The sequence below is a fragment of the Arabidopsis thaliana genome (assembly GCF_000001735.4).
Source record: "Arabidopsis thaliana chromosome 1 sequence".
In the NCBI taxonomy this organism is placed as follows: domain Eukaryota; kingdom Viridiplantae; phylum Streptophyta; class Magnoliopsida; order Brassicales; family Brassicaceae; genus Arabidopsis; species Arabidopsis thaliana.
The window spans coordinates 10,342,491-10,370,285 of record NC_003070.9 but is presented as its reverse complement, the minus strand read 5'-3'; the positions used below and the strand labels follow the sequence as shown (position 1 = coordinate 10,370,285).

The window sequence follows — 27,795 nt, the reverse complement described above, 5'->3', positions numbered from 1 at the left end:
TCAAATATCGTCTGTTTTTAACCACATTATTAGTGAAACTATTTGAGCAACGGTATATACTATATTCCAAGGTACTAAAAATGTTGGCAAAAAATATTCTATGTGTAAGTATCAATAAATAATACTGCGTAGGGTGTGCGGACACTAGCCGACATAACAGTGCATAGAGGGGTCCGATCCCTAAAGAGAGTGTTGTAGTATGCTTCACTAATCCAACTTTTTGTGAAGCGAAAAAAAGAAAAGCAAAAATGGTGGCTTGAATTGAACCTTTCTCTTGTAAATTTGATTTGAATTCTTGTTAGCAGTAACATCATACGTTAACGTCAATCGCAATGTAATAAGATTTATTAACGTGACCATACCAATTAATGCAATAAATAGTCAGATCAATTTTTTGCTATACAAGCACTTTAACTGGATCGGGTCCGTGTTAGCACGATTAAAGGTTCCCCTCTTCTACAAGCTGATATATATATATATATATATATATATCAACAAAAGTTAACTAAACCCACAAAAGTTTTGTAGAATGTACATTTTGAACAAAACATAAAGATATTAATTAGTATATATTGTTAATGTTTAGATAGATTAGTATTTTGATCAAATATCTTATGATGATAATCTGCTTTTTAATTTAATGTTAAATTATATTCAAAAGAAAAATAAGTTGGTTTATAACTTAATGTATAATGATAACGTGTTTTAAAATGCTTATATGTTAAGTATGCGAAAACAGTATAATAATATTCAATATTATGATATCCCAAAACATTTCGCTCATTGCTTGGAATATCTACAGCTATTTTTTAAAAAAAAATGGTAAACTGTAAAGAAATAACTTATAATGAAAAACGATTAAAAAGTGATGAAAAGATTTGGCTAGCTATGGTAGACAAAAGCATAATACGTGTGAGAGGTGTCTCATCACTTAGTCGTCACGAAGATAAAATTACGTTTATCAATTTATGAACTTTGCATTGATGAAATAGTTCAGCCTTCACAGAGATTTGTAATTAATCGTTGAAACAAGATCGATAAACATTTTTGTGTGGACAAGCATGATGCACCTAGTAAGGGGTTTTGATTGATCCACAAACTTGATTCCAAACGAAACTTATTCGTCATTTATTCAGTCTAGAAAAGTCAATTCTATAACTTCTTTTTTTTATATCAACCAGTAAAATCTATAACTTAAATATCCTTTGTACGTTAACCTTAACCAAGAAAATTATAGTAATTGGTCACTTAACATGGATACCAAAAAGAAAGAAAAAAACACTTACATTAATTGGTTCTTCATTAGTGCTATTGTTTATTTTGTGTTTACAACTGGCGGGTCTATTTCACGATGTACTATCACCCAAATTGGTCTTATTATAAAGGAATCAATGGTTGCGATTAATTGGTCCTAAATGCTTTTTTTGTTTAGTGAGTTGGAACTGCATGCAGTTAATGAGAGTTGGTTGGGAGTTTTAGTTGTAGGACACCAAATAAAAGTCAAAAACTGAGTTAGTGAGGAACGTGCTCCTGCTTTAAACTAAATCTTCCAAGACGTTGACGGTCAGGTTCATGTTTATCTGCAATTTAAAACAGAGGGGGTAACTTTGTAATGTTTGATGAATTTATGTGAATTAATCTCTTGTCTTGAAATAAATTCTCCATTTTTGGACAGCTATACGACAGAGATCATATACATTAGTGATCTATGCTTTTGCAAGAAATTATAATGGCATAATAGAAACGGATATATAAGTAATTTATCTGTTAATTCGAGGAATATCGGAATCTAACATGCTAGCTTATGATATGGTCGAAATCATCTAACTCGAAAAAAAAAAAAAAAATAGCAAACTGTAACTCTTTGCTTACTTTACCTTCACTTTAAAGATAGTAGTATTAAACGAATTCGCATGACATTATTGATCCCAAAATGTTGGTTTAGTAATAAATTGTTTGGACACAACATATATCATTCGAAAATTGATTGCTTCTGATATAGGACAATTTACAGGCCATAGTGATCTGTCGGGACAATGTTGTATTTTACTTCTTATTGCAAAAACATGTATATCCATAGACTTGATTTGACATATGAATGATATGATTATTCCGTCACAAAATTAGAGAAATTAAGATTAGTAACGGTTTGAGAGAAGTGAGGTTTTTTTACTCTTCTGCCTTGCTGCTCACGTCCACATTCAACAAACAGCTATGAAAATTATAACACTCCTATCCAATAGTAGTATTTAGAACTATCAGAATAAGTTATTGAATAACGACTTAACTCAACTGAAACTATTTATTAGTGAATTAATGGATGAGTTTTTTTCTCCAAATCATTTAATGAAAACACCTTTTAGATTAGCATTGAATCCCAAGGTTTATGGATTAGTCTATTTCTTCAAATCGTTTGTAGTTAAGGCTAAGTTGTAGTTAAGGAATCAAAAGGTACAAGTAGTGTTATTATCGTCTAAGTTGTAGTTGTAGAATAAAAAGATCATGTTATTATAGTGTTGTAAGACTGAGAAAAATTGAGACTGCCATATGCCCATATATGTTTTTGTTTCAGTTCAGATATGCTTCAGAAGAGGTACAAGAAGAAGTGCATATCAGATTTGATATAAAAATTGGATGAGAACAAGGCACTTGTATACCAAATTAACAATATTCTTGTATTCTTCTATTTGATTTTCTAAACATGAAACTATATATTATGTATTGTTTTTACTATTGAGATATTTGATTTCATTTGGCTATTGTCCCTTGTTTTATTTACAACTTTGATTCAGACAACATGTAAAGGATTCAAACAAATATGTATTTGGATTCAGACAAAACATAAGTGTAAATGCAAATGTGTTTTGCATTGAGACAAAAAAAAATAAAGTTCATTAAAGAATTAAAGCCCATTTTGTTTTGATGTTAGTTTTAAAGTTAGTTTTTCAAGTGATGTTAAAACACTTAACCTCATCACTTGTAAGTCATTTTAAAAAGTCACTTTATATTGTTAGATAGAGTCAGTGTTTACGTTAGGGTATTTAAAAAGTGACTTTAAATCCCTTGTTTTTTTGTAGTAGTTTACCCATGCATAAACTAAAATTATATGTTTTAGTTACATTTTGTTTATCTTAAAAAATACTATAATGCAATGTAATTTCATGATCTTGTCTAGATCTATTACTTTGTTAGTTGTTACAAATTCATAATTTTAAAGAGTACTTGCACTGTATGACAATGATGTAACTTCATTGCCCATCAATATTGGTTGGGTACTTGGGTTAAAGTTTGAACTTTGAACCATCGGGGGATAGATGTTATCCTCTATATAGCTATCAGTGCCGACCAGGCCTACTAAGTTCTCAGCTACAATTGGGCCGAACTGGGTCAGGCTTCCTTTAATTGGGCTAATATATCTTAAATCATAATTTAGTTATCCAACTAAACGACCATACAATTATGAACGTAACTAAAATTGTCGTCCAAATTTCATACTATTTCATAAGATCCACAAGACCACAACTCTAGATACAATCTTTTCCCCGTTTATTTAACCGCATGTGTACGTGGAATCCTGAGTTCGAATCCCACATTAAAACAAACTTTTTTTCTAAAATATTGGAATTAAAAATCATTAATACAAAACACATTAATAAGTACATTAAAATCTTATTGTGATGTACATACACAAAAATAGTACAAACATATTGGATGAGTAAAGGCTTGTTTGTTGTCATGAACTTATAATCTAAATTCTTTTTAGCACCAACAAAATTAACCAATTATCAAACAACCATAATAACTACAATATTTTTCGAAGTAGGGGGTGAAATGTGAATAAAGCATTAGCCAATAAAACCGAGGATTTTAATGTATTGTCATCATAAATTTTCGAATCAAATCATATGGAACTAACGCCATGATCATTTGTATCTGAGAACTTAGTAAGCATCTTTTCCAAATCATTTGTTATTAGATTATCTAACATTTACGTTGCTTAGTAAATAAGTATCCAAAACCCTAAGAATAAACATCAATCATTGGACAAATCCGTACGTATACTTACGTAATTAAATTCAGCAATTTCGTGTGACTAACATTGCCATTTGACTTTTACGTACGTATTAAATCAACCATAACTTCGGGCAAGCATTAGTAATTTACTAAATCTAGTTGTGGTTCGTCTTGCAGCCAGCACAACATTGACTCTACAATATCTATATAATAATAACGCAGGAATATATCTGCCTACGCAAATACTTACGCACACGTATGTGATGATCATAGAACAAATCTAAACTCATCATCTTATCTAATTTGTGATTTGATGAATCGTTTAACAAAATTACTTATTCTTTCTACCGAAATATTAAATCAACAAAAATATAATTGCATGCTTATCTGATTATATATGAATTTATCTGACAGGTGTTCAAACCATATTAGTAACGTGGCTCAAAATAGCAACACCAAATTAACGAAAAAGAATTTACAAAAATCGAGTCCTAACTCTTGACTCCTGCGCTCTTTTCTGAAGTTTTCTTTCTTTTCAAAGAAATTTATAGATGACATTGAAGTCGTTTTCACAATCTTTAAGACGTGTCAATGTATACACTTTAGGATCATCGCATTAATAAAAGATAAAATAATTATTTAATGACTCAAACTCTATTGTATAGTACATAATTGTATTCATATGATCTTACCCCACCACAATTTTCTAGAATATCTGTATCTATATTTTTGTCTGGTAATCTAATCATAATTTAGTTTCAAACTCAATAAAAAGAAAATCGAGCTATATAGCCTATATGGAGCTTATCAGCTAGCATAAACTATTTTTTAAACACATACTTATTTCAAGAGTGATCACTTATCAAGTATCAGTCCACGAATCAAAAGATTTAGGAATATAGTTACTCCAAAAATAAATGAATCTTAAAAGAGTATAAAATCTGCCACGTAAGAGAAGACAAGTACAGAGACGACATTGAGAGTCCCATCAATCGAATTTGAAGCAAAGCATAAACTTCGAGATCCGTATTTGATGATGACGAAATCATTACACGTGTTTGGTTCACAAAAGGCCTTATCACACTTCAAGATAGATCTGGAAAGTGAGACCCACGAGGGTTTTGCATTGACGAGGCCAACGATGCCATAAATTAACACAACACACTTCCAATGCCCAAAACTCTTTTGTCACTTCCGCAACTATTTGTGTCGTTTACTTCTTCATTTTAAAATATGAAAATAGTATTACCAAAAAAGTACTGAGTTTGTAAAAGTCTTCGAAATTCTGATAGAAGTCGCTTAGAGCATGTCGTTCAAATTTGTTTAAAGAATGGTGTGATATTGGGTAAGTACGGTTTCTTCATAATCCTTTACGCGGTTGCAACCGTTTTCACATTATCATTATTACGATTCTGTGACTGTTTATGGCTTAAAATGTGAACACAATTAACTGTTTTAAATTTCTGTCTTTAGTGTCTGAGAAAAAAAAAACGATTATAGTCACTGACGTTTTCAATTTTTTTTTATGGTTTATGTATATCCAAAAAGAAAAGGATTGGAACCAAAAGCTGAGATAGTGGTATAGGTTAGCATAATTTGACCAATTGCTTAACTGATTATGGTTGCTCTGCTTTGACTTATGGATACTTCCAAAATCGCAACCTTCTTATAAGATGTTTTGTTTTATGGACTTTCATATTTTCGAACATGATGCCACTGGTTATAATTCTTCCATCATTCCATTATTTCCATGATTTAAGTATTATGATAGTTTCTTTAAATACAATGTATCCTTAGAATATATGAGTTTGAAAGCTTGGAAAGAGATGGGGTATGTTAGAAACAAAACCCCGTGATGTTGTCATTGTTGAGCACGTAAAGAATCTTATTTAGTTACTTTACAAAACGGATCACTCATGCCGTTTATTATCAACATAACGTTGTTAGTAATTTGGTACAATAAAAAATTTCAACATTATAGTATATTTATATACCAATAATGAGGGAGAAAATATCCATCAAATCCAAAACAAAAATTTCTTATTTAAGAAACCCAAACTTCCTAATCAATCAACGTCGTTTTTTTATTTATAGATACTAAAACTTTCGTTTTTGTCAAATATTTCACTGAAACAAGCCATTATAAACTCATATAGTTAATACCAACAGTAAGAATGAACAAACACCAAGGAATAATAATTTTAATGTAAGAATGAACACATGCATAATCTCCTAATTTTGATTTAAAAATGGATCACGAAATGAGAAAATGGGTGTACATAGCACCCGAATGGCCAATAATTAGGCAAATAAGATTCGCAAGTTTTTTTCCAAAACATGCATATAGTGTAGTGATTTGTTTGAACATATTATAACATATTTTATGTTCAAAATTGGTTATGTACATGTGTAAATTGTAGACAACGAACAAAAGGGTTACATACCCTTTTTAAAAAACTTAAAATGGTCTTTGCCAAAACTTATTAAGGTTTAACTTTTAAGAGGTTCGAAAGATACATACAACGTACTAATTCATTAATCTTCCCTTGTAAAACAACCAATACATTTAAAACATAAACTAAATTATGTACCATATGATGATTATAAAGATAATGAGAAAGCTTTATCGTTTCGTTTTCTGATTGAAGTAAATTGGACCACTGCCCAAAACAGTTCAAAGAATTCACGCTATGTATTTAATATTGTTTTCTGATGTGTAAAAATATTACTCAATTGAAATAATGAAATGCAATAATGTGTTTATCACAAAATAAAATAATAATGTGGAACAATACGTGGGCCACAAGAAACGGAGACTGATTTGTCAGTAAGCGCAGGCACCTAGCTTCCTTTTTCAGTTAAACACTTCAAAAGTATCATTCCAACTTTCCATCTATATTAATTATACTTTTTTTTTTTTTTTTCTTACTGAAAGGATATATATAAAAGTTGGGATACATAATCTTTAAAAAAAACCAGTTACGGTTAAGAATGAAACACTAGAAAGTGCCATTCAACTACAGAGCCAAAGATTAGAGAGGGACCAAAAAACAAACCAAATACAAGGAGAGAAGACCTAAAGAAAGATTCTCTCACCCTCAAAGAACTGATGAAGCCAAAGCGGATGACCAACTGCAACATAAGATTGTAGCCTTCCATCCTTGACCACGCTTTGAGCTATAAGAGAAGCCCCCTTGTTTGAAACCACATTTTCCTCCACCACTTTCCAATCTCCAATCTTTTCAAAAAAATGTGTTAGTTCTGAAACCTGTAAAGCAAAAGAAGGCCACGCTTTCGGCCTAACAAAAGCAAACAATAAGTCTCCCGGTTCGAAAGCAAACAGAACCTTCGATAATTTATGACTAGCCATGCTCTCAATGGCCCAAAGAACACAGGTGATCTGACTGTCCTTTTTAGTTGTAAGATTCCCGAAGGCTCTACGGCTGTGAAGCAGAACCTGACCACGATCATCTCTCACGACCCAAGACCCACCACAAAGCTTTTTTTTCCCTGACCAGACCGCTCCAACATTGCATTTAACCCAACCTATCGGAGGAGGGTCCCAACGTGGCCTACAAGGGTCAGCCCGATTGTTCTCCTCTGGATCCACTAGACGGATAAGAGATTGTGCCAGAAACCATTCCTACACATCATCTCCTATCTTAAGAATGGAGCTTAAGGGGCAAAAACTTATTCCTTCGAATAATAACAAGTTTCTATTCTTCCATAACCTCCATAAAACCCAAGGCCAAGACCTTTTTACCTGAACTGGAACCCTGGCTAAAAAACTCAGCTCAAAAAGGAACTGAATGTTGGCAAAAATGGAGCTATTCTGAAAACCAAACTCGGGGGTGGGGACTCCCGATAACGCTCATACCTGCCTAGCCACTGAACAAGTAAAAAGCACATGGTTTATAGATTCACCTTCTTGACCACAGATTTGACAACAAGGATCAACATTCATTCCTCTTCTGAGAATTTGATCCGCAACAGGAAGAGCAGCACTCAATATTCTCCAAAGAAAGAGCTTGATTTTGGGAAAAGTAGATGTGGACCAAATCTTTTCTTTCAACCCATTAGTAGACGGTTGCCTACAAGCCTTAAAGAGTAGCTCCGGTTTATTGGATTGGAAGACCAACCAGTAACCGGACTTAACCGAATACTCTCCTGATTTAGAGTGCAACCAAACCCAAAAGTCATCCATGTCAACCACAGGCTTTTTCTTACAAATGAGATCAATATCCACCTGAAAAAACAAATCCTGAAGCAAATCTCTATTCCAGCATCTTCCATCAAGGTTGATTAAATCTTTCACCCTCAGGTTCAAACTAACAGAGAAATGCTTTTGAAGAGGGATACGGGGTCCATTGTCGTAAATCCAGTTGTCCATCCATACACTTATGGAATTACCATTACCAATTTCTTTCCTTAGCCCCTTAGTAAGCAAATCCCTGCCATGCAAAACACTTCTCCAAGCATAGGATGGTCTGGCTCCTAGATCAGCTTCTAAGAAATCTTCATCAGGAAAATACCGACTTTTTTGAAAAACTGAGCAAAAAGACAGGAGGGATATTGTAATAATCTCCAAGCTTGCTTTGCCAAAAGAGCTTGATTGAAACTTTCAATATCCCTAAAGCCCAACCCTCCATTTTCCTTAGACAGACACATCTTCTCCCAACTGACCCAGTGAGTCTTCCTTTTATGTTCAAGAGCGTTCCACCAAAAGTCAGCCATTGCACTTGATAGGTTCTCACAAGTGGTCTTAGTTAGTTTAAAGCAGGATATTGCGTAAACCGGCATCGCCATCGCAACTGCTTTAAGAAGAATCTGCTTACCTCCAAGAGATAAGATTCTAGCAAACCAACCCGACAGCCTTGACTTCAACCGGTCCCTAATATAGTCTAAAAGCTGGACCTTAGAACCGCTGAAACACTCAGGGAGACCGAGATAAGTGCCTGCTCCACCCTCATTTGTGATTCCCAGCGCTGCTTTAATCCACTCTTTACAACCCTCTTCAACCTTTGACCCAAAAGTGATACTAGACTTTTCAAAATTTATCATTTGTCCTGTAGCATCACCATAAACCTTGAAAATGTTTTTTATCACTGCCACTTCTTTCTTATCCGCTTTACACATGAACAAACTATCATCCGTAAACAGCAGGTGGTGAATAGCTGGTCCATTAGGAGAAAAGCGGATACCACTAATGAGACTCTGGCTTTCAGCACGGTTCATGAGGTGAGTTAGACCTTCTGAACACAAAATAAACAAGAAGGGTGATAACGGATCTCCTTGCCTCAACCCTCTTGTTGGAATGATTTTGCCATGAGCTTTGTCATTAATCAGAACTGTGAAGGAGACTGAAGTAATCATGAACATAAACCATGCCACTTATTTCTGATGAAAACCCAACGCTTCTAACAAGGCCTTAACATAGTTCCACTCGACCCTGTCAAACGCTTTGGACATATCAGATTTGATTGCTATGAACTCTTTAGACACCGTCTTGTGAGTGCGCAGTCCATGTACCACTTCGTGTGCTATCAAAATATTATCTGAGATCAACCTGTCAGGCACAAAAGCTGATTGATTAGGAGAGACCAGATCAGGGAGAAAAGGTTGCAGCCGCTTAACCATAATCTTTGATATGATCTTGTACATAACTGAACACAGACTTATAGGCCTTAAATCTGTCATCTTGTCTGGTTTCTTCTTTTTAGGGAGCAAACACAATTGAGTGAAATTCCATTCTTTAGGAAAAGTCCCTTGACTAAAGAAATTCTAAATCTCCATTGTAACTTGAGGGCCAATGATGCTCCAGTATTTCTGGAAAAAGAACCCAGTGAACCAATCAGCTCCAGGAGCACTTGAGCTTCTAATCCCAAAAATTGCGTCTCTAACCTCATTCTTAGAGACAGATCCTGCAAGCACAGTATTCATTCCTTCAGTCACCCGAGATGGATAATCCTCAAAAAGATCCTGAAAGCTGCTAGGATTCGAGGATTTGAATAACTCATTGAAGTAGGCAACCACAATCAAACCTTTCGACTCTTCATCTTTGTGTAGATGACCATTGATATCATTCATCTGCTCAATATGCTGTTTACCCCTGTTATCCTTGACAGATGCATGGAAAAAGGAGGTATTCATATCGCCACTGTGCATCCATTTTGCTCTACTTTTTTGACTCTAAAAAGTTTCTTCGTCTTGGTTTGCTTTACAAAGATCATTTTTAAGAGTCCAAACCAATTCAGTACTAGGGAAATCAGAAGACTGTTCAAACTCTAAAGCAGCCCTCGCCTGAGTAATCCGAGTCAACGAGTTACAATTGTTCTCCTGTTTCCATTTACTTAAAGCTGATATGCACATCTTGAGCTTTTCCATAGTAGAAACCCTCCTGAGAGTTTGATTACCATTCCATGCTAGACAAATGACTTCTTTTACGTTAGGTTGATTGAAAAGACGTTTATCAAACCTGAAATTGCCTCTGTACTCCACCGTGGTCTTATCCAATCTTACAAGGACAGGACGATGATCAGAACCCCTTTTATCCAAAAACTCTTGATTGGACACCGGAAAAGCCTTGAACCAGTTCTTGTTCCCAAAGCGACGATCTAGGCGACTCTAAATATACAAATTTCCTCTCTTACCTCCCTAGGTAAAAGCATTTCCTTTGCTTGGTAACTCTAACATGTCACAACTTTCCAGCATATCTTTGAAGGGAAGGAAAGCAGAATCACCTCTTCTGGGACCTCCTTTTTTCTCACCATTATGCAAAATGGCATTAAAATCCCCTAGCATACACCAAGGATCTTTTCTGTTAAGCCTAATCATAGTAAGTTTTTCCCAAACCAGATGCCTGTTACTAAAAGCCGGATCTCCATAAACACAAGAGACATAGAAATCAAAGGAACCAAATTGGAGATGAAAATCAATAAGATTCTTGTCTGCAAATTTTACATTAACAACAACACCTTTTTTCCAGAGCAAGGCCAAACCGCCACTAAGGCCCACTGGATTAACTGTAAAAACCCTCTCATACCCTAACCATTCTTGCAGGTCTACTACTACATTACTACAATTCTTGGTTTCCATTAAAAATAACACCTCAGGAAAATGAGAACGCCTCATTTCCATGAGTCTAGGAATCGCCAAGTCTTGAGACCGTCCCAATCCTTGACAATTCCAGCTGATAAGACTCATTAGGCGTTGGACGGTCCCTCATTTGGGACCACCAATTTCGGGTTGAGCTTGATGGATTTTGCAGTGCTCGGACCCTTGTCAACTGCCTTTCTATTCTCTTTAGAACCAGATGCTGCACCTTCTTTGAGCTTTTGATCAGACAAACTACACAAAGGATCTCTAGGCTTAGGTTTCCTAGCATGTTTGGGCGATCTGTTCCTTTGCTTCGTCTTTTTCGTAGTAGTCCCAGTAGAGCCTATCTCAAAGAGATTAGGACTCTGAACCATTGAACTATCCGGAAAAGGTTGAGAGAGAGCAAGGAAGCTACCAGCCTCCGTGAAGGAATTCCTGATCGGCTTCTTCAACAACCACTCTCTAGCGTCTTGCGGCTGTGACGATTCAGCAACACCAGAAGACGAGTTGAGGTTGAAACTGATTCCTTGACTTGAAGATTCTTCCTGATCATAACCGAAGACCAACCCTTTTTCCTTAGACAGATCATAGTGCACTAAGGGTAAGGCTTCCAATCGCAGAACAGTTTTCTGAGTAAAGGGATCTTTTTCAGTCTCTCTAACAGATTGAATTACTCTGTCTACCCGAATAGAACGCTCCTCTGCATTTGCAACTCTGAGGTATTGCCTCATACCTTCCAAGACCTCTGGAGCAATTCTTGGTCTTCCTGTGTTGGGATCCAAACCCACCTGACTTTCTTGTAAGACACCAAAAAGAGGGTCCCCTTCCTTTAAAACAGGCTGTGGTGGAGCTCTTGGAATGGATACTCCTTGTCTCGAAGCAGCCGCTTTGTCTTGACGAGCCTTGATCAGGAGAGGGCACATATCTTTCTCATGAGTTAACCGCTGGCATTCATAACACCTCTTTTGAATCCTTTCATAATGGAATTTTACCGTGGCTGATTCTCCATGTTTGAAATTGATGACTTTGGATCTCCTTAACGGTCTAGAGACATCAAAGAGCACCTTAACCCGGACAAATTTCTGAGCCTGATGCAAATCCGGGTTGAACACCACCTCTTTGACCTCACCAATGAGATCACCAAGCTTCGTGATAGCTTTCTCAGTGTAATAATTCACCGGAATGTTCCAGATTTGAACCCACAAGGGCATGAACCGTAAATAGTCGTCTGGAGGGTGCTCATACCATCTGTCCACAATAATGGACCATTCATTAAAGGAATGCACTCCTTTCGCCAGGACATCTTCAAGATCATGTTTGGAATCGAAAATGAACTGGAATCTTTCATCCGAAAGAGCTACACCTTTGACTTTCCCTTCTTTCTGCCACTTCCTTGGCATATTACGAATCAAGTGTTTCATCGGTTGACAACTAGGGTTGAGAACCCTCCCTATTAAACAGAGCTTATTCCTTTCACAAGACATGAGATCAGGCAAATCCGGCATCTCGAATGGTTCATCTTTGTCATCCAAAGACTTCTCCATTAAAGCTCTGTCCATTGCAGCCGACATTGCAGAACCTCAAAGAACTTCCCCCTACAAGAAGCTTTACTGAACCGCGGAGACCTTTAGTAGAAGAAAACCGATGGAAGATCGAACGGAAACCTTGAAAACACTATTGAGAAACCCCAAGAATTGAGCTTTATCAGACAAGGGAACAGTGGAATGCGGCTGAGGGATCGAGATTATTCAGCCAAAAGCTCTATTCTTACCCTAGTGAAAAGACACTGAGAGAGAAAGAGGGTTCTAAGCCCAAAAGAGGGGAAACTTATTATACTTCTACGGTTCTATTCTACCATATATTTTTTTTTCCATATTATAAATTATAATTGATTTATATATATGAGATATATATTAACTACCTTTATATTTAAACCGACTAGGTCATTTGAAATTGAAATTGAATCAGTCTTGTTAATTATTATCACATTTTATCATCCGGATGGGTTATTATTGTAAAGGAATTATAATCAAATATTAACATAGCATTATCTTAATTTGATTCTTTTTTCTGTGTCGTCGATGTCTTGATTCAATCAACAAAAAAAATCTTGACGAAAATGATTTATCTAGTAATTTAATATGAAAAAACTTGAAAATATAAATAAATGTATCACTTTGACTTAAACTTTTGGGGAATACATCTTCTAAAGTGAAAATTTACTTTTTCGAAAATGAAAAATTCAAATTTACCAAAATAATTCAAACTTCCTATATTTTAATCTTAATACCAATTAATATATCTTTCACCCTACCAAAAACAAAATTAATCTATTTTTCAAAACCTCTTAAACCAATGACATTCTATGGATAAGATGTGTCCAATGTGATATAGTTAGGCTAAAAATATAAGAAATTCAATCCAAGTATCCAACGAGAGTCCTCGATCTTATATTATACAGATATAGGATAAGACAAAACATAATTCTATTATAAAAAGTGTTAAAATAAAGGAAAGTATAAAATTAATTAAATTCTATATACACAATGTATAGATATAGAAAGAAAAGCGGGGTCCGCACTCAACGCCATTATGATGACATCATCACATAACCACACACAAAAAAAAAAACTTGAGTACTCTCTACGTTTCCTCTATTCTATATAAACCCTTCACATTTCTCTTCTTCTTCTTACTGTTTTCTCCAATCCAATTCTAATCTTAATTCTTCATAAACCCTAACTTTATTAATCCCTTTTTTAGTTTCATCTTTAAAAACATTTGTTTTCTTGAAAATGTCGGAAGAATTCGACGAATCTGAGATCATTTTCTCTGACAATTACTTTCCGATTCGCCGGCGAGAAGACGGTAACGAGAAAGAGAATAACCGTCCGGTGGATTTCCGGGAAAATTCTGAGAGAGTGTGGAACAAGTCATCTAGACGGAGTAAAACGACGCCGTTGCCTTCAGCGGTGACGGCGTTTTCTAGTTCGCTTCCGGTTAACATACCGATGAGGAGGTATTCGACGGAGGAGGAATATTCCGATGACGACGGAGGAAGGAAAATGATTCCGCCGCATTTGATAGTTGGACGGAGGATGGAAGGAGGTCAAATGGCGTTTTCCGTTTGTACAGGTAACGGAAGAACTCTTAAAGGACGAGATCTGAGCCGGGTTCGTAATTCGGTTCTCAAATTAACCGGGTTTTTGGAAGCTTGAAATTGGATTAAACCGGACTGGTTTTGGATTTTGATTAATTTTTTTCGATCTTCCAATTTTTTTTTTTTTGTTTTTAGTCGAAGAAGTAATCAGCGGTTCTCGTAATTGTTTTTTTTTTAGTTTGATTTTTAATTGAATGTCAAAAGGAAAATGTCAAAAAGAAAAGAACATTAATTTCCTTGTTTATTCTTAATTTTTGATTCTCTTAAATGTAATAGAAAAAAGAAGAAGAAAAATATAAGTTTTACTTTTGCTCTAATTGTTGTTCTTCATCAACACTTCTTTTGCGCTGACGAAATTGAATTTGTCGTAAGAAAATGAAATTTATGAATGTATTATGAAGATCTCTATTATTTGTTTCTCTAATGAATAAGATGAGGACAAAAGACGAACAGAAACAGCTGTTCTGTTGTAATTGATTATGAGAGAGAGCAAGAAAGAGACATTTCTGGCCGGTGACATCAACGCGAGAAAATTTGCATTATTTTATACATGTAATTTTTTCATAATAAATTTTGAAGATTCTAGACCAAATTCCAGACTAAGAATTTATGAAATTCTAGGTGTTTTTGACGTTTAAAAACATCTATATTTTAAAAAAAAATAAAAAAAAAAATGTAGTGAATTGATTGAACTATTGAGTTCTAACCTTAAGATGAGTCTAATATATTAATTTCTTTAAGAGCAAAATAACATGGTCAAGCTTAACCGATATAAAATGATGGTCAAGTAAATTTATCCAGTTTTGAAGATATTAAATTACCTAAGGTTCTATCTAGTTGAATCAGACTTGAAAAAACCGTATATATAATCAAATTGGTAGGGAGAAGCAGTAGTAAAAACTTGATAGTCAAACAAAAACAACTTGATTAATAAATACTCGATTAACCAACCCCAAGCAAATTCTTCTGTTCTTAATCAATTATTCAAACCTTATCTTTATAAAATAAGCAAGAGATCAATAGGTAATTAAGGTCTTATCATAAAATAATAACGATCATGACATAATTACTTTTTCTTACTAGCCATCCCTTTGGAATATTAGCGTCTCGTAGATATATACTTTGACACATGATGACATGATTATAAGCCGACGGCACATGCATCTAGCCAAGTTCTTATCCATTAACTTTGTTACTGATGACTAAATTATGTAATATACATTATTATAATATTCTAACTTTACAAGCTTGTTTTTCACATTCTTATAGCGATATTATAGTAATGTTTATACTTTAACAGAGATTGTATCAAATTCAAATTTAACATGCCCAGTCTTTAGATTACGCAGCTCCTTTATCTTATAAACATGCGTTTTAAAAAATTAAAGAACCGACAAGGAAATAATAAGTCACATTATACTTGCATAAAATTCTTCTAGTCTGTCATTTATTGAGAAGGAAAAGACCAAGAAAGTTTCTTAACAAAAAAAAAAAAAAAGACTAAGAAAGTTTTGTGCAATTATAGCGTGACTAACAACGACGATTCATGACTCTCACATGTCAAAAACAATTTTTCAATATAGCAGAAAAAGAAGAGGATATTTATTCTATTATTTGGAAAACAAATCATGTATCACCTAGTATTTTTTTATTATTAATCATGATCAACTAATTGCAGAAATACGTTTTATACGTTTTATATGATCAACTAATTTGCGTTGATTAAAACTGGTTTATTGAAAATAGAATGCTTACGCATAGCTAGAATCGCATTATCAACCATCGGTTTGTTCACATTGCATTTGATGATTACGTTGGCCCATCGCAACATCCATTGTAGACTTGTAGTATTGTGAATTACAAAAACGATTTTTACTCACTAAAAAAGGAAAAAGACAGCAAAAGTAAGTGAGATGACGTGGAAGTACAAGTGGACCACGTGTGTAAGAAAAAGCAGAAACTTCGAGTTTGATGATCCAAACTGTCAGAATCTGATTGGACTTGCACATATCAAATGATATGTTTCTTTTAGCGTTCACGTGCATACCTTTTTAGCCACAAATTTCCCTAAATTTATTACGTGTGCATACAAACAATCCTAAATCATTTGATACAGAAATTAGAGCTTGTCTTTTTCTCAATAAATCTCTTGAAAGCTCTATCTATTGCATTTGGCCCAATTATAACATTTATTGCATTTGCTTGCACACTATTGCCTTTTGGTTCTCTGCAACTTTCACTTTATGAAAACAATTTTCAAAAATTTATGATTTTCCTAGAGATGACAAGTTGAAAGTTGTTTCATTTATGAATCCAACTGTTGTGTGAAGTGTCTTTGAACAAGAATGCTATGCACAGTAAGTAGAAAGCTAATACAGACACAACACCAAAAATATCATCATGCGACCAAGAAGTTAATTCTAAAGCTAAAGCTCTCACATGTGGCTCTAAAGAGATGGTTAACTTACAAATCTGAGCTCACATTCTCCTTGACTTTGTCACCATGTGTCGGTTGCTTGACGCATAGCCAAACTTGCTGATGTCTGGTTTAAGAGATAACCTTTTTTTTGACAAAACCAATTAAATCTCTATGAGAATATTGCATCAATCACCAAAAGTACTGAAGATATTATACTATCAGAGGTAAAAATGTTTACCCTTTGGACGGACAAGTGTTGCGGATATCTTTGAGAGGGGCACGGAGACCGCTAGCACGAGAGCCAGTCCCAGAATATTTGAAAGACGATATAGCTGAGACAAATCTTTCCACTGATTTCTCTGCTATTTCTGAGTAATGCCCTATATGTGAAATGTTCGATCCAAACTTCTCAACATCATCGGTTTCTAATGGTGTTTCTGCATTAAGAGCTTCACAAGATAGTACATGAATAAAATCAGTTTCCGTCAAAGATCCCATTGCGCCTATATAACAATTATATAGATCCAGGTATTTATGGGAGCAAGAATTTCTATAATTACCAGTATCAGTTTCATCCATGCGCATGTGCTTGGATTTCAAATTTTCCTGAAGAAATAGTTAGAAAAGTTGATAAATGGCTTGAATAATGATAGCATAAGCGGCAAATATGGACATTGTCACATTGGCTAATAGAACAATATCTAACCTTGTGAAGGTTTTCATCTGAGTCAAGCTTCCTCTTCCCTGTTGCAACTCCATGGCAACTATCAATAGCAATGGAAGAGAGAGGTATAACATTCTCGGGAGTACTAAAGGCAGAAGGAATTTCAACGGATGGGTTCTGTTCTTCTTCATTGATCTGATGGTTAATCTTGTGGGTGTTTATTGTTCTCTCAGCCACCTCGTTCATGGCAGAGAAACTCGCTTCTTTAGCATCTTCATGATCGTTGTAGATTCGGTCATGGTGTAAACATGGACTTGTTGCTATAGCTCTGTGACTCTCTTCTCTTTTAGACGCGCTTGACATGTTAATCACAGTTTTAACAGCCTTTCTCTGACCAATCACAGAGCAATCATTAAGACATGGGATCGATTGTTTCAGACTTTTGTCCTCCTGTTTCTGCTTAAAATACTTGCTTCTTACTATAACCTTCAAACTATCTGACTTCGGCCTATCCACTTCCCGTTCGCAGTATTTATGATGAAGGTCCTTGTGATTCCTTTCCACTGCATCTAAAGATTGTGATGCGTAAAAGGTAAGTCAGGATAGTAAGTTTAGAGTATAATTTTTTTCAATCATGGAAATAAATAAATATTGTACCGTCATCGGGTGAATCTCTTTTCTCTGCAACTTCGCTAACACATGGATTCTCACCCTAAAGACACAAAGAGATTCGAGCTTGTGATACAACTTTCGACCAGATCAAAAATGTGGTTCTTCTAGTTGCTTACCAAGCTATAAACCGGGGATTCATTTGTTGTCTGGCTTGAAAGAGCATCTAAATCTGGTGTGTTGTCATCAGGAATGCTTGGAGACTCATCAGTTGGGGTCAGAGACATTGGTGATATCCTAGGAGCCTTGAATTTTCTTTTTGCCTCAACAGACGCAAAGCCTTTCAGATGTTAAGTGAAGAACAAGTAGATCAGATAAAAAAACATCTCCAGTTTCAACAGCTATTGAAACTCTTAAAGACATACAGGACATCTTGATCAAAACAAAAATCCTACTAAACCAAGTAAACCCCATTCCAAATGTAATAAACTGCAAAGAAATATATGGGATGCGCCATTTAAGGATACAGAAGTACTTGGTGAGAAGGTTTTTTTGGACTGGCAAATCAAGCTTTTTCTTTACAGTTTCAGGTTTGAAACTTTTGGGACGGGATATATCATCAACAGCCAATTTAGGAGTAACACTCTCAGCCTATTCATTCAAGAAAACAAGACAACGAGTCAAGAAAACATCTCCGGGAGGGAAAAAGAAGGAGACACTATAAATAGAAAAAAGTCTTAATATACCTGGAATGGCAACTGTGTGAAGGGATCAAGCTGGCCTAGAGCTATACCCTTAGCAATATCTTGTGGCATCGATGTGAATTATGTTAAGAAATCAATTAGATGTTAATTAATTTTGATAAATGGAGGCCTAGTGTCAAAATACTTGTCTCAAAGGATATGGGCCTACAAAATCTGAATCTTCACCAAGGTTGTCAGAAATGTCACACAAGTGTATGATATCTTCAGCATTTGGGTCATAGACACGTTGATGCTTGAAAGTCAGTAAAGCTCTCTTGAATGACTCTTCATAAAGAGGAGGAACTGAAACTGTGCTGTACTTTAAGTGCTTAATTACCTGAAAGCAAACTAGCAACATATCACACAAGTAAACTCTTTTCCAAAACTGAGTATATATGATTGATGCCGGAAAATCTAAAGCTAGTTCTGTAAAAAAATTAGTATCCAGTTTTTGAATTAAACATGCTCTTGCTTGACCAAGTTCCTTGTTAAGTGAGAAAAGAATGTATACCCTGTCATAGCTTTTGAATTTTGTAATGAGTGCATGTGCTCTTTTGAGTCCCATTCCTGGAAGTGACTGCAAATAATCGCAGCCACTTAATATGCACATTTCGAGAAGCATTTGGCTTGAAAATCCTGATAGACTGAGATCCTTATTTTTGGGTAGCTTGGAGGCTTGAAACTCAACACCATGACCAAACTTGTCCATTTTGAAAATGATCTATTACATAAAAATTAGCAGTTGAAGTTTTGAATTATACTCTAGTGTCGTGTCGATAAGGAATTAAAATTCTATATACCAGTAATGAAATGGAAATTCTGATGAACTGCATATATCTCATGCAAAGTGTAACAGAAAGCTTACTCTTAGGCAGCCAAAAGGTATGAGATCAGAATCCTCAGTGATAATCGCATCAACTTGCTTAGTAATAGCTAAGAATGCCATCTGCGCATCAGCTTCGTAAGGAGCAACAACGTAATCAACATTCTCCTGCCTCAGAACCTTGAATGGTAGAAATTAGAAAACTTCGGTTCAAAGAAATGGAAAACAAAGCAATTAAAGACAACTATGAATCTTTTTATCAGGAGAAGAGTACTGTTACCTGTATCAACTCATGTGCAATAGAAGGTGAAATATCTACGGCCTTTGAGTAGCACTCATAAGCAGCTGAGGAATTTCCATTTGCTTCATGCTCCAATGCACGAGCAAGATTTTCCTTTCTGGACCTGAACTTGATTGTTATAGAAAAGAAATGACTTGGTTTGAAACTTGTAAGATGATAACCAAGAAAACAAACATACATTTGCATATTCTGCTTATATTAGTTAGCCAATGTTTGCATACCTAGCACGCTTATTCTCTTGTTCTAGTTTCATCGGTAACGGACCTCCATCAAAGACCATGATAGGCTTCACTCCATGATGGCGAAGTAAATTCACTCTATGCATACAGTATTGAATATGCCTGAAAGATTAAACACCAGTAAAACTCATTATCTTCTACAAAACCAGAACCAGAACAGTAACACGAGAACACATCTTAAAGTGTAAAACGAGATCTCAATCACGTTACCCAACAAGCCTAATGGTGAAAATTCTAGAACACCCAAATCTTTCGAGTTTGGTTTACCTAACATCCTCAAGAGATAGAAATCGAAATGCCCATCAAATAATAACCAGAAAAGGTTTGATTTTTCAGAGTTTGCCTAACGAATTAGGACCATAGACTTCGAGACAAAGAAACCCACTTTCTACTAATTGGGCAAAACCAAAATCAATATCAATCTATATCTGGGATTCATCAAGCAACTTGAGAGGAGGGAGAGAGACGAACCTCTTGGTGGGTAATCCCTTGCAGAGCTCTCGGCTACAAGATAAAGCCCCTTTGTGTAGCCATGAATATGTATCGACGGCGACGATACAACCCTCGAGCTCCTTGATATGAATCGGTACCATTATCGATTTCAACAACGGCAAAAGCCCTTGTATACCCATTTTTCTCTCCTTCCTGTTTCAAATACGAATCTGAAGGACGGGAATGAAGAAACCCTAATGTCGCCCTGACGAGAACATTTCAGGAACCTGGACTGTATCGACAATCGAGGAGGGGTGTTTTGACAAATCTGGCGGGAAAATTCTAATTAGGGATTTTGACCAGATTTTCTCTGACCAAAGACTCTCGAAAGATTTTTTAATTCATAAATTATAAAAGATTATAATTTATTTGCGAGAATATTACACGTAAAGGCACTATTTTGAAACTTTAGCCATAAATAGGCACTTTAAAAACATTAATCACTTTAACTCAGTAGAATTACCATTTTACCCTGAAATCGTTGGTTTAACAAAACCTAACAAATTTAGCCGGTTTTCGGTTTAATTTTTTAATCTCAATCTCTAAACTAAAACCAATTTGTGAGAAACTTCTTTTTCTCACCCAATCCTTCACGACGATTTTACAGTTTCATTTATCTGGACAGTTAAAATCATCACAACGCCGATAACATCATCTCGACTCCGGCGATCATCCCGACGAGTTTTCTACCGACAAAGTCATTTCCTCGTCACTCTCTCGTCGTTATCATCAACAAAGCTTTCAATCGGCTGACATTAATTCGTCCTCTCCCGTCGTCGTCGTCAACAGTTGTTCTCCCGTCATCGTCTTCATTTTCTTGTCTCTTAATCGATTCGTCGTCTCCGGCGTGTGCTAGTAACTTCTACTCGGTCCTCAAATGTAAGGTATTAATCTTCTCCAATCATTTTATTTGCTCCAATTATTCAATCGTGTGCTAATTTTATTTATAATACCCAACATTGTGAAGAGCTAATAGGTGAAGACATGAATGCTACGTTAGGTGATATTTCAAAAATGTTAATCACAAGACCTTATCTTCTTACCATAGACTTCGGCTTGCTTATCTCCTCATTGTTGACGGTGTCCTCATATCCTCAAACCAACCTATTACGTCTACATTAAAATATGTAGAGATGTTGGCAGATTTGGAGAAGTTCCTTAACTGACTGAGGTCTACGTAACTGACTGTCTATACACATGTGGATAAATGGTCAAAGAAACATGGATAATATACTTTGGATTGACGTTTATTGTTCATGTATAAACTTATGTATTAGTATGAAACTATCATGTGAGTCTTTAGATGATCATGGACTGGACTGCTTGGACAATCATTAATGGACAAGTATGTCTTTGATTTGCTGCGAATGTGTTTATAGCTCGATAAAATTGTATCAACATGTCTATATACATGTGGATAAATGGTCAAAGAAACATGGATAATGTACTTTGGATTGATGTTTATTGTTCATGTATAAACTTATGTATTAGTATGAAACTATCATATGACTTATTAGATGACCATATGTACTGGACTGCTTGGACAATCATTAATGGACAAGTCTGTCTTTGATTTGCTGTGAATGTGTTTATAACTCGATAAAATTGTCTCAACATGTCTATACACATGTGGATAAATGGTCAAATAGACATGGATAATGTACTTTGGATTGGCGTTTATTGTTTATGTATAAACTTATGTATTAGTATGAAACTACCATGTGAGTCATTTGATGACCATATGGACTGGACTGCTTGGACAATCATTAATGGACAAGTATGTCTTTGATTTGCTGCGAATGTGTTTATAGATCGATAAAATTAGCACTTTTTTGTTTGCTCATCTAACATTATCATTGGAGCCCAACTTGATACAACCTCTCTAGCTTCTCTTCTTCCTCTCTTACAATAAACAGAATAATCATCACCTTCTCTTTCAACCTCTCTACATTCCTCCCTCGACGTCACAGTTACATCGGCCGATGAAGAAATCGGAGCTACAAATCCATCAACACCAATCGGTATATCAAGCCTTGTAGGTCGTTTCCTTTTTAAAACTTCTTCCGGAGGAGACGATGCAGAAACAGAGTCAGATCCAAACGATAACCCGAATCATGGGGAGATTCCTAATCGACTTCTACGTCATCTCTCCAATCACAGTGGCGGTTAATTCGTTGCAAAAAACATCGTCACAATGCCTTGGTTAAGGCGGAGGCAACTCAATTTAAATTGTTCCAGAGGTTTTGTTTGAAGGGAGAGAGATCGTTGCACAGTAATATTAACCAATTCAAGAAACAGTGACCCGGAGATTCCGAGACTTTCCATAGTAATTGCTTGGTCGGAAGAATTAACAACCATCGACATTGATATTGTGAGATAATTTCAGTCGGCGAAGGTAACTTCCTTTTCTCATCTGTAAATATCAACTGTCGATTTATTAGAAGAGAACCAAATCAAAACAAAACCTTTTTAACCGGTTAAGTAAATTTTTGGTTTAGATGGGTGGGGATATAATTGTCCATTTATTTTTCAAAAACAAGGAAAAGTGTCTTGTACGTGAGAAGTGTCTCAAAAGAAATAAAAGTTTGTAAAAGTGCCTAAACATGTCCAATTCCCTTTATTTGCATCAAAAAAAAAACCCAACAAACAAATTGTATAAAGGAATGAACAAATCAAATGTGATTTAAGAAGAAAAAAAAGTTACTAATTAATTTTAGTCAAACAGTAATTTAATGGAGTCGCAATTTTGTAGATGTTTAGTCTGAAAGGTTTTTATGCCAACTTAATCAAAATATAAATCATTGCATGACCACAAAGATATAGTGATACACACCAGAAAAAGAAAAATACATTATCAACATCATTTTCATTAAATTGGTCAAGATTTATTAATGGCTGTGATGGTACTAATTAATAGGCTTAAGAATCAATATTAAAAGTTTAATCCCAACACAAATTCGGAAGAAAAAATTCGAAATGAGTAAGTTTTCATCTAAAAATACAATTGATTTCAGCATATAAAAAATAGAATAAGAAAGTATTATGTTTGATTTAAAAATAAGATATGTTCTACAAGTTTAGCAGAATTTGGTGTTATGTAGTTAAAAATAATGGTGTTTGGTTTGTAGTTTTTATTTTCTTGGTGTATGCATAATTATTTTTGATGTAGTTAAGAATATGCTTTTTTAGTTGGAATGAGTGGCCATGTAACAAATCACATACATTATGTTGCTAAAGTCTATTAAAAACGCATGATCAATGATTATGCAACTTAGCAATCAGAATTCAGAACAATGATTAACAAAAACGTGCCACATTTAACATTGTACTTATTCATACATGCTAATGCTACCATCTAGAAGTTGTACCAAGCTTGACATGTTAAATTATGCATCAATAGTTTTAACCAATTCTCTTATGACAGAAAGTGAGATAGTTTAAAATAAAAAAAAAATTAGAAAAATAAAAAAGTTTAAATCTGACTTAACAACAATGTTTTCTGACCCAACATATCCATTTCTTGTTTCCAAGGTTGGAGCCTTGGAGTTTGCGAAAATCAGTAAATCCCCATTCTATCATCATTTTTGTGGCTCGACTATTTTCTAATACAACAGTTGGTCGGATCTGAAGAAGAAACAAAAAAAAATTAACTCACATGAGAATCTTTTGTCAAGTATATATAAAAAAAATCAATTGAGAAAATGTTGATGATTCAACTAAACACCTGATCAAGTTTCAAACGAGCTTCGATTCTCGCCTTCTTAATGTTTCTCTTTCTCTGTTCCTGCAGAGTCTGTTGAACATCTACGTTGTGATTCTCTGGCATCATCAGCAAATAAACATAAGTAGGTCTCAGTTCATTTTCTTTACCTGAAACCTTTCCTGTTGCAGTTGCAGATTCTCTTGAGCTTCTCTCCTCTGCCTCTCGATGTTCCTTTGTCTCGGTTTCTGAAGATCCTACCATATTTTGTTTGAAGAAAAAGCAACGAGTTAAGTCAAAAGGACTCAGGATCATTAAGTGACTGAAGTCAGTAAAATAAAACAAAGAACAAAATCAAGTCATAATTCATTTTCTTTAGCCTCTCTCGCTTGAATAAGGCCAACTCCTTTCCATGGCGTCTTTGACATTTATTTTCAACTCTTCCTCTCGATGAACTCGCTCTAAAATCCGGACTTCTAGACTGAGAATCAAAATTCAAAAGAAAACGTTAAAATCAAACAAAGAAAACTATGTAAGAACTTAGTTTCTTTACCCTCTTCCGCATCTCAACATCTCTAGGTCTCTGTTGTAGCAGAACCTCTTGCGCGTCTTCTTTAGAGTCTTGGTGATCACGAAACTGGCCCACTTCTTTCTCCTGAGAAATTCGTATAAACCCTTGTCTCAGCATAATCCAAAGTAACGAAGAGAATAAGTTCTTGTTCTGTTTCCTTACCTTATTCTCTGGCCATGATCTTGACTCTGTATTGTACCTCCTCCCTGAATCATTCCTTCTCAAATCCGGAGTTCTACCCTGAGAGCCAAAACTTAAAACACGTTACATCAAACTAATATAGTCATGGCTTCTAACCCTGGAGAATAAACTCGGTTTAAGTTATCACATTTGACAATAAAACGTTGCTAAGACTAATATAATATCCGCGGTGAAATTACCTGAGGCATAGGTAAACTATCACCATCCCTTTCCTTTGGGTGATTAAATGGACAATTTGAGCCTCTCTTACAAGCTCCTGCCTTAAAAAACTGCAACAAAATGCATATAGAAGTTTGGAATTCTTGTTACTTGACGCTCAACTCGAATGCATTAAAGCAGAAGAAAATCTAGGTTTTTTTTACTCTTTATAATCCGCTCATACCACAACAACCAATCGAATTAATCAGGTTTTGAGATAATAACAAGACATCCAAGAAATGTACCTTGCAATCCAGCTTCTTACCAATCCTGCACGGAATCTCCTGTTTGTAGTAACAAAGGTATAAGAAATGAGGAAAACTGCAAATTATACTTAGCCAAATTAATTGAGATAATGTTTTCTTTCTCACTTGTAGAGGAGGATGATTGTAACAACACTCGCTTCCCCATTCACACAGATGGTTTTTCATATAAAACAGACAATTATCTTCACCGGGGCGAACTGGATACGCACTCGATAGCACCGGTGCGTGACTCCACTGAGTTCTCCCATCAAACATCATTCTGGATTCACTTCCTCTCCTATCCTGAGTTCTAGCCTAATGTATCAAATATTCAAAAGAAAACGTTAAATCAAACAAAGCATATTGTGTAAGAGCAAGACTTTAGTTTCTTTACCCTTTGCCATAATCTCGACTCTGTTTCATGGCTTCTCCTCTGCATCACAACATCACTCACTCTCTGTTGTTGTGTCAGATCATCCCGCGCGTATGAGTCAGTATTTGACCCTTGTTGCAAAGGAATCTCACCCTCTTCGCTTACTCTAAAACCCGAGTCTTCTTTCTCCTGAAAAAAATCGTGTCGACTCTTGTTTCATCACAAAATACAGAGTAGATAACAGAGTAAGTTTTTGTTCAGTTTCTTTACCTTCTTCTTTTGCTCTGTTCCCTGTCTCCTACCATTTCTCTCATCAGATCTACCCACTAATCTACTCGGCCTCAATTCCTTATTTTGTTCCTGAGAATCAAAAGTAAACGAAACGTTAGCCATATTTCTTGGCTCTGTTTTATGAGATTGTAAGGACCAACCAAACTAAATAAAACCCGAAACGTAAAATCAAATGAGAAATCACAGTAATAACATCGTAAGTGGTTAGCAAAAATATGGATTAGCACGTTAAGTTATTGTTCATTTTCTTTTTTACCTTTGTTTCTTCCATGGATCTAGACTTTGTTCTTCCACAACAACTTTTGTTATGAGTTTTTCTAGTCTCCTCAGATGTTTTTTAATTGCTTATATTCTCAAGAAATAAAATCAAAGAATAGTTTGGTTCTTCATATTCAATTTGAAAATCATGTTTCCATAACATTGATTGGTCGCGAATAATAATAATAATAATAATAATTTTCATAACAATATTTGACTATGTAACTTTTAAGTATAGGCAATTCAGTAATGCGTCGTTGACTAGCCTCCAAATGAGGGAAGCTCCCGCAACCAGAGTTCGAGCCTTACTTGAGAAGAATTAATTTATTCGCTATGACTTTAGTCCTCCAAATGATGGAAGCTCCCAAAACCAGGGTTCGAACCTTACTTGAAATAAATAAATTTATACGCTATGACCTCCACCCGCATAAATATACACTAATTGGCTCTATAGAGAATATTAAAATTACCCTGATAATATTTGATTATTTGCAAACTATAGAATGTGTCCCTAGTAGATACATCATTCATGTACATGCACTTAATGACAACTCAGTAATGCATTGTTGACTGGACCCCAAATGAGGGAAACTCCGGCAACTAGAGTTCGAACCCTATTTGAAAGGAATTAATTTATTCGCTATGACTTGACCTTCAAATGAGGGAAGCTCCCAAAACCAAGGTTCAAGTTTTACTTAAGAGAAATTAATTTATTCGCTATGACCTCCATCCACATAAATATACTAATTGGCACTATGGATAAAATTTAAGTTACCCTAACAGTATTTGATTATTTGCGAACTATAGGATGTGTCCCCTAGTAGATAGATCATACATGTACATGCACTTAATGACTTTCAAATATAACACCACTTTATTTATTTGAGTGATTTTTTGGCGGGAAAAATGTTTAAAGGTGATAGTTTGGATTTTCTCTTTTTCTTTCAATAGCTATTCTGTTACGGTTAAAAACAAAAAATATAACTAATAGCTGAGTTTCAATAAACCTGAAATAATTCTATAATTGTGATAAGTGATAACGATTCAAAGTTCCTTTTCTTTCTCACGCAACCCCTATTCTACTGGTTCTGCTTCAGAGCTTAGTTTTTTCATGGAAACCAAAGATATATGATGTGTCCTCAAGAATTCTTGAAGCAATGTGGTTTCTGGATTACGGTTGTTGATTTCTTCGACACACATTCATCGCTCTTTCTCTGCTTCGACGGATCTTTCTCGTCACCGTGAGATAGACTAGGTTAGTCATTTACATAATCTAGGTTAGTCATTTCGATCTCTCAATACATTGAAGACATCATTTTGTTATATATATATATGTGGGTATGCAAGTCTAATAGAGGTACATCCGCATATACCACACAAAAATACCTAAAAAGTCCAT

At 35.2% G+C, this 27,795-nt stretch overlaps 4 protein-coding genes and 1 pseudogene across 8 annotated transcripts; 1 reads left to right on the top strand and 4 right to left on the bottom strand.

Annotated features, from left to right (window-relative positions):
- Positions 1–7,090: 7,090 nt before the first annotated feature.
- AT1G29650 lies at positions 7,091–12,680 on the bottom strand (annotated as a pseudogene; the record flags this gene model as incomplete). Its single annotated transcript has 1 exon — positions 7,091–12,680.
- A 1,123-nt stretch (positions 12,681–13,803) lies between these two features.
- Positions 13,804–14,648, top strand: AT1G29640 (senescence regulator (Protein of unknown function, DUF584)). The gene has a single exon (NM_102704.3). It carries the CDS (start codon positions 13,905–13,907, stop codon positions 14,325–14,327), a length of 423 nt encoding a protein of 140 aa, NP_174257.1. The 5' UTR covers positions 13,804–13,904; the 3' UTR covers positions 14,328–14,648.
- Positions 14,649–16,452: 1,804 nt separating this feature from the next.
- Positions 16,453–20,859, bottom strand: AT1G29630 (5'-3' exonuclease family protein). Of its 3 annotated transcripts, NM_001084155.2 has the most exons (14): positions 20,539–20,831; positions 20,050–20,169; positions 19,808–19,931; positions 19,570–19,707; positions 19,216–19,425; positions 18,866–19,041; positions 18,708–18,780; positions 18,489–18,612; positions 18,141–18,301; positions 18,010–18,064; positions 17,395–17,921; positions 17,249–17,294; positions 16,927–17,137; positions 16,453–16,829 (listed from the first exon to the last, which is right to left on the bottom strand). In NM_001084155.2, exons 1-14 carry the CDS (start codon positions 20,697–20,699, stop codon positions 16,748–16,750), a joined length of 2,208 nt encoding a protein of 735 aa, NP_001077624.1. In that variant the 5' UTR covers positions 20,700–20,831; the 3' UTR covers positions 16,453–16,747. The 3 variants fall into 3 exon arrangements, with proteins under 3 accessions (NP_001077624.1, NP_001117381.1, NP_174256.2); NM_001123909.1 differs by having other exon boundaries at positions 16,550–16,829; positions 19,570–19,931; positions 20,539–20,859; NM_102703.5 differs by lacking the exon at positions 19,216–19,425 and having other exon boundaries at positions 16,550–16,829; positions 20,539–20,820.
- Positions 20,860–21,268: 409 nt separating this feature from the next.
- On the bottom strand, positions 21,269–22,923 carry AT1G29620 (Cytochrome C oxidase polypeptide VIB family protein; the record flags this gene model as incomplete). Its single annotated transcript, NM_102702.1, has 5 exons — positions 21,269–21,421; positions 21,603–21,652; positions 22,488–22,606; positions 22,701–22,757; positions 22,862–22,923. 5 exons carry the CDS (start codon positions 22,921–22,923, stop codon positions 21,269–21,271), a joined length of 441 nt encoding a protein of 146 aa, NP_174255.1.
- Positions 22,924–23,921: 998 nt separating this feature from the next.
- AT1G29600 (Zinc finger C-x8-C-x5-C-x3-H type family protein) lies at positions 23,922–26,501 on the bottom strand. 2 transcript variants are annotated; one of them, NM_001332865.1, is made up of 11 exons: positions 26,395–26,501; positions 26,118–26,207; positions 25,869–26,036; positions 25,601–25,789; positions 25,475–25,513; positions 25,211–25,300; positions 24,993–25,070; positions 24,813–24,914; positions 24,430–24,740; positions 24,284–24,352; positions 23,922–24,183 (listed from the first exon to the last, which is right to left on the bottom strand). In NM_001332865.1, the coding sequence occupies exons 1-9, from the start codon at positions 26,407–26,409 to the stop codon at positions 24,588–24,590; spliced, it is 924 nt and encodes a 307-aa protein (NP_001319108.1). In that variant the 5' UTR covers positions 26,410–26,501; the 3' UTR covers positions 23,922–24,183; positions 24,284–24,352; positions 24,430–24,587. The 2 variants fall into 2 exon arrangements, with proteins under 2 accessions (NP_001319108.1, NP_001320176.1); NM_001332866.1 differs by lacking the exon at positions 26,395–26,501 and having other exon boundaries at positions 26,118–26,341.
- Positions 26,502–27,795: the final 1,294 nt, after the last annotated feature.